The sequence below is a fragment of the Pleurodeles waltl genome, chromosome 9, assembly GCF_031143425.1.
Source record: "Pleurodeles waltl isolate 20211129_DDA chromosome 9, aPleWal1.hap1.20221129, whole genome shotgun sequence".
NCBI lineage: Eukaryota > Metazoa > Chordata > Amphibia > Caudata > Salamandridae > Pleurodeles > Pleurodeles waltl.
In genome coordinates, this window is record NC_090448.1 from 1,191,637,590 (window position 1) to 1,191,644,085 (window position 6,496).

Below are 6,496 nucleotides of genomic sequence, written 5' to 3' on the forward strand. Positions count from 1 at the left end.
AATGGCGTGGTTGATTTTCATTAGGTTATCTTTGAGTTCTTATGCAAAAATTGAGTGCCCAGTGCTCGTCCTGCCAGCTCTCCTAATCCTGGCAGAAAGACACCACTCTTTAGAGGTTCCAACCCCCTTGCCCTGCTTTAAGGGCACCAAGACCTCAGCAGCTCAAGGAAACCAGGCCCCAGGGATATCTTTTAATGACGTCACTGCCCAACCGGAATGATATTACGCCCTGTGCTGGATAGAGTTTCTAGCAACTGGGGAGGTGAGTCCACCTGCTGGGGAGATGAGTCCACCTGCTGGGGAGATAAGTCCACCTGCTGGGGAGATTAGTCCAGCTGCAGTAGAGATGAGTCCACCTGCTGGAGAGATGAGATCAACTGCCCTAGAGGTGAGTTCATCTGCTCCAGAGATTAGCCTAGCTGCTGTAGAGATGAGTCCACCTGCTGGAGAGATGAGTCCACCTGCTGGAGAGATTAGTCCACCTGCTGTAGAGCTGAGTCCACCTTCTGGATAGATGAGTCCAGCTGCTGGAGAGATGAGTCCAACTGCCGTAGAGCTGAGTCCAGCTGCTCCAGAGATGAGTCCAGCTGCTGGAGAGATGAGTCCATCTGCTGGAGAGATTAGTCCACCTGCTGTAGAGCTGAGTTCACCTTCTGGATAGATGAGTCAAGCTGCTGTAGAGATGAGCCCACCTGCTGTGGAGCTGAGTCTAACTGCTGGAGAGATGAGTCCAGCTGCTCTAGAGATGAGTCCAGCTGCTCCAGAGATGAGTCCAGCTGCTGTAGAGCTGAGTCCAGCTGCTGGAGAGATGAGTCCAGCTGCTGGAGAGATGAGTCCAGCTGCTGTAGAGATGAGCCCACCTGCTGTAGAGCTGAGTCTAACTGCTGGAGAGATGAGTCCAGCTGCTCTAGAGCTGAGTCCAGCTGCTGCAGAGATGAATCCAGCTGCTCCAGAGATGAGTCCACCTGGAGAGATGGGTCCACCTGCTCCAGAGATGAGTCCAGCTGCTGGAGAGATGAGTCCAGCTGCTGTAGAGATGAGCCCACCTGCTGTAGAGCTGAGTCCAACTGCTGGAGAGATGAGCCCAGCTGCTCTAGAGATGAGTCCAGCTGCTCCAGAGATGAGTCCAGCTGCTGTAGAGCTGAGTCCACCTGCTGTAGAGCTGAGTCCTCCTGCTGGAGAGATGAGTCCACCTTCTGTAGAGCTGAATCCAGCTGCTGTAGAGATGAGTCCACCTGCTGGAGAGATGAATCCACCTACTCTAGAGCTGAGTCCACCTGCTGGAGAGATGAGTCCAGCTGCTGGAGAGATGAGTCCAGCTGTTGGAGAGATGAGTTCACCTGCTGTAGGGCTGAGTTCAGCTGCTGTAGAGATGAGTCCACCTGCTGGAGAGATGAGTCCAGCTGCTGTAGAGATGGGCCCACCTGCTGTAGAGCTGAGACCAGCTGCTGGAGAGATGAGCCCACCTGCTGTAGAGATGAGCCCACCTGCTGTAGAGATGAGTCCATCTGCTGGAGAGATGAATCCACCTGCAGTAGAGCTAAGTCCACCTGCTGGAGAGATGAGTCCACCTGCTCCAGAGATGAGTCCAGCTGCTGGAGAGATGAGTCCAGCTGCTCCAGAGATGAGTCCAGCTGCTGTAGAGATAAGTCCAGCTGCTGGGGAGATGAGTCCAGCTGCTGGAGAGATGAGTCCACCTGCTCTAGAGATGAGTCCAGCTGCTCCAGAGATGAGTCCACCTGCTCTAGAGATGAGTCCAGCTGCTCCAGAGATGAGTCCACCTGCTGGAGAGATGAGTCCAGCTGCTGGAGAGATGAGTCCAGCTGCTCCAGAGATGAGCCCAGCTGCTGGAGAGATGAGTCTAACTGCTGGAGAGATGAGTCCAGCTGCTCTAGAGATGAGTCCAGCTGCTCCAGAGATGAGTCCAGCTGCTGTAGAGCTGAGTCCACCTGCTGTAGAGCTGAGTTCAGCTGCTGGAGAGATGAGTCCACCTGCTGTAGAGCTGAGGCCAGCTGCTGCAGAGATGAATCCAGCTGCTCCAGAGATGAGTCCACCTGCTGGAGAGATGAGTCCAGCTGCTGGAGAGATGAGTCCAGCTGCTCCAGAGATGAGTCTAGCTGCTGTAGAGATGAGCCCACCTGCTGTACAGCTGAGTCCAACTGCTGGAGAGATGAGTCCAGCTGCTCTAGAGATGAGTCCAGCTGCTCCAGAAATGAGTCCAGCTGCTGTAGAGCTGAGTCCACCTGCTGTAGAGCTGAGTCCACCTGCTGGAGAGATGAGTCCACCTTCTGTAGAGCTGAATCCAGCTGCTGTAGAGATGAGTCCACCTGCTGTAGAGCTGAGTCCAGCTGCTGGAGAGATGAGTCCACCTGCTGTAGAGCTGAGTCCAGCTGCTCCAGAGATGAGTCCAGCTGCTGTAGAGCTGAGCCCACCTGCTGTAGAGCTGAGTCCAACTGCTGGAGAGATGAGTCCACCTTCTGTAGAGCTGAGTCCAGCTGCTGTAGAGATGAGTCCACCTGCTGGAGAGATGAATCCACTAGCTGAGTCCACCTGCTGGAGAGATGAGTCCAGCTGTTGGAGAGATGAGTCCAGCTGCTGTAGAGATGGGCCCACCTGCTGTAGAGCTGAGACCAGCTGCTGGAGAGATGAGCCCACCTGCTGTAGAGATGAGTCCATCTGCTGGAGAGATGAATCCACCTGCTCCAGAGATGAGTCCAGCTACAGGAGAGATGAGTCCAGCTGCTGGAGAGATGAGTCCAGCTGCTGGGGAGATGAGTCCAGCTGCTGGAGAGATGAGTCCACCTGTTGTAGAGCTGAGGCCAGCTGCTGCAGAAATGAATCCAGCTGCTCCAGAGATGAGTCCACCTGCTGGAGAGATGAGTCCAGCTGCTGGAGAGATGAGTCCAGCTGCTCCAGAGATGAGCTCACCTGCTGTAGAGCTGAGTCCAGCTGCTCTAGAGATGAGTCCAGCTGCTCTAGAGATGAGTCCAGCTGCTCCAGAGATGAGTCCAGCTGCTGTAGAGCTGAGTCCACCTGCTGTAGAGCTGAGTCCACCTGCTGGAGAGATGAGTTCACCTGCTGGAGAGATGAGTCCACCTTCTGTAGAGCTGAATCCAGCTGCTGTAGAGATGAGTCCACCTGCTGTAGAGCTGAGTCCAGCTGCTGGAGAGATGAGTCCACCTGCTGTAGAGCTGAGTCCAGCTGCTCCAGAGATGAGTCCAGCTGCTGTAGAGCTGAGTCCACCTGCTCCAGAGATGAGTCCAGCTGCTGGAGAGATGAGTCCAGCTGCTCCAGAGATGAGTCTAGCTGCTGTAGAGATGAGCCCACCTGCTGTAGAGCTGAGTCCAACTGCTGGAGAGATGAGTCCAGCTGCTCCAGAGATGAGTTCAGCTGCTGTAGAGCTGAGTCCACCTGCTGTAGAGCTGAGTCCACCTGCTGGAGAGATGAGTCCACCTTCTGTAGAGCTGAGTCCAGCTGCTGTAGAGATGAGTCCACCTGCTGGAGAGATGAGTCCAGCTGTTGGAGAGATGAGTTCACCTGCTGTAGGGCTGAGTTCAGCTGCTGTAGAGATGAGTCCACCTGCTGGAGAGATGAGTCCAGCTGCTGTAGAGATGGGCCCACCTGCTGTAGAGCTGAGACCAGCTGCTGGAGAGATGAGCCCACCTGCTGTAGAGATGAGTCCATCTGCTGGAGAGATGAATCCACCTGCAGTAGAGCTAAGTCCACCTGCTGGAGAGAGGAGTCCACCTGCTCCAGTGATGAGTCCAGCTACTGGAGAGATGAGCCCAGCTGCTGTAGAGATGAGTCCAGCTGCTCCAGAGATGAGTCCACCTGCTCTAGAGATGAGTCCAGCTGCTCCAGAGATGAGTCCACTTGCTGGAGAGATAAGCCCAGCTGCTCTAGAGGTGAGTCCAGCTGCTGGAGAGATGAGCCCAGCTGCTCTAGAGATGAGTCCAGCTGCTCCAGTGATGAGCTTAGCTGCTCCAGTGATGAGTCCAGCTGCTGTAGAGATGAGTTCACCTGCTGGAGAGATGAGTCCACCTGCTGTAGAACTGATTCCAGCTGCTGTAGAGATGAGTTCACCTGCTGGAGAGATAAATCCACCTGCTCTACAGCTGAGTCCACCTGCTGGAGAGATGAGTCCAGCTACTGGAGAGATGAGTCCACCTGCTGTAGAGCTGAGTCCAGCTGCTGGAGAGATGAGTCCACCTGCTGGAGAGATGAGTCCACCTTCTGTAGAGCTGAGTCCAGCTGCTGTAGAGATGAGTCCACCTGCTGGAGAGATGAGTCCAGCTGTTGGAGAGATGAGTTCACCTGCTGTAGGGCTGAGTTCAGCTGCTGTAGAGATGAGTCCACCTGCTGGAGAGATGAGTCCAGCTGCTGTAGAGATGGGCCCACCTGCTGTAGAGCTGAGACCAGCTGCTGGAGAGATGAGCCCACCTGCTGTAGAGATGAGTCCATCTGCTGGAGAGATGAATCCACCTGCAGTAGAGCTAAGTCCACCTGCTGGAGAGAGGAGTCCACCTGCTCCAGTGATGAGTCCAGCTACTGGAGAGATGAGCCCAGCTGCTGTAGAGATGAGTCCAGCTGCTCCAGAGATGAGTCCACCTGCTCTAGAGATGAGTCCAGCTGCTCCAGAGATGAGTCCACTTGCTGGAGAGATAAGCCCAGCTGCTCTAGAGGTGAGTCCAGCTGCTGGAGAGATGAGCCCAGCTGCTCTAGAGATGAGTCCAGCTGCTCCAGTGATGAGCTTAGCTGCTCCAGTGATGAGTCCAGCTGCTGTAGAGATGAGTTCACCTGCTGGAGAGATGAGTCCACCTGCTGTAGAACTGATTCCAGCTGCTGTAGAGATGAGTTCACCTGCTGGAGAGATAAATCCACCTGCTCTAGAGCTGAGTCCACCTGCTGGAGAGATGAGTCCAGCTACTGGAGAGATGAGTCCACCTGCTGTAGAGCTGAGTCCAGCTGCTGGAGAGATGAGTCCACCTGCTGTAGATCTGAGTCCATCTGCTGTAGAGATGAGCCCAGCTGCTCTAGAGGTCAGTCCAGCTGCCCCAGAGATGAGCCCATCTTCTGGAGAGATGAGCCCAGCTGCTCTAGAGATGAGTCCAGCTGCTCCAGAGATGAGTCCAGCTTCTGGAGAGATGAGCCCAGCTGCTCTAAAGATGAGTCCAGCTGCTCCAGAGATGAGTCCAGCTGCTGTAGAGATGAGTCCACCTGCTGGAGATATGAGCCCAGCAGCTGAAGAGATGTGTCCACCTGCTGTAGAGATGCGTCCACCTGTTGAAGAGATGAGTGCAGCTTCTACAGAGATGAGTCCAACTGTTTAAGAGATAAGTCCAGCTGATGGAAATATGAGCCCAGATGCTCTAGAGACGAGATTTCCATCTCACATGCTACAACTATGCAGATGACACACAAATACTACTTAAATTAGAGTGCCCTAAAGACATTGAAAACACACAACTCTTCAGTTGCCTCAGAGCCGTTGATCAGTGGATGACCTGGAGCCATCTCAAACTAAATATCTCCAAAACAGAAATACTCATAGGTGGTGACTGGAAAAGTTATGACCCTCTGTGTGTCTGGCCTGACGTTCTCGGACCACCTCCTCAATTATCCAAGGAAGTTAAAAAACTTGGAATTACCATGGACTCCAAGTTAACTATGAATGCCTGAGTGGACAAATTAGCACGAACAAGCTTCATCACCTTGAAGACTCTACGACGCATCTTCCCCCACCTCGGATTTCCACACAAGGTCCAGTTCACTATCACGCTTGTACTATTCAAACTGGATTATGCCAATGGCCTCTACCATGGATCATCTCTATCTATTATGAAAAAATTACAAAGTACTGAGAACTCCGCAGCCAGGCTACTATTACATGTACATCCACAATCCCGCATCTCCCCTGCCCTGAGAGCACCACACTGGTTACCCGTTGGCAGAAGATGCACCTCCAAGCTGGCAAGCTGGCTTGCATCATCCACAAAGCCATACATGGAGCAGGCCCGCTTTTCATCAGAAACAAAATAACCAAATATATTCAACAATAAACCTCCACTCAAGATTGGCACCCCGCCTTAGAACACCACTTTACAAGAAAAAGACTATTGGTGGTACATCCTTCTCCGTCCAAGCAGCCAAACTATGGAATTCATTACCCCAACTATAAGAACCACAGATAAATTTCTTGTCTTCAAGAGACTACTCAAGACTTGGCTCTTTCCTTCATAACCACCATATTCAAACAACTATGGACTGCGTATGCCTATGTTGATAAATATTTTTTATCTGATTATGTGTATATTCTAGATATGCATGGTTCTTTAGGAAACATGTATCACTACTATGTCATAACAATAAATGACACACATACTCTTTAAACCTGTTTAACAAATGTATATTTACTCATGGTTAAATTTGTATATGGATGTGTATATATATGTATATGTGTGTGTGTATATATATATATATATTTTATATATATATG

The 6,496-nt window shown here is 52.0% G+C and overlaps 2 protein-coding genes across 2 annotated transcripts; one reads left to right on the forward strand and one right to left on the reverse strand.

Annotated features, from left to right (window-relative positions):
- Positions 1 to 620: 620 nt before the first annotated feature.
- On the reverse strand, positions 621 to 2,676 carry LOC138259826 (putative leucine-rich repeat-containing protein DDB_G0290503). Its single transcript, XM_069207720.1, has 3 exons — positions 2,614 to 2,676; positions 1,278 to 2,516; positions 621 to 1,235 (listed from the first exon to the last, which is right to left on the reverse strand). Exons 1-3 carry the CDS (start codon positions 2,674 to 2,676, stop codon positions 621 to 623), a joined length of 1,917 nt encoding a protein of 638 aa, XP_069063821.1.
- An 11-nt stretch (positions 2,677 to 2,687) lies between these two features.
- On the forward strand, positions 2,688 to 5,330 carry LOC138259827 (nascent polypeptide-associated complex subunit alpha, muscle-specific form-like). Its single transcript, XM_069207721.1, has one exon. It carries the CDS (start codon positions 2,688 to 2,690, stop codon positions 5,328 to 5,330), a length of 2,643 nt encoding a protein of 880 aa, XP_069063822.1.
- Positions 5,331 to 6,496: the final 1,166 nt, after the last annotated feature.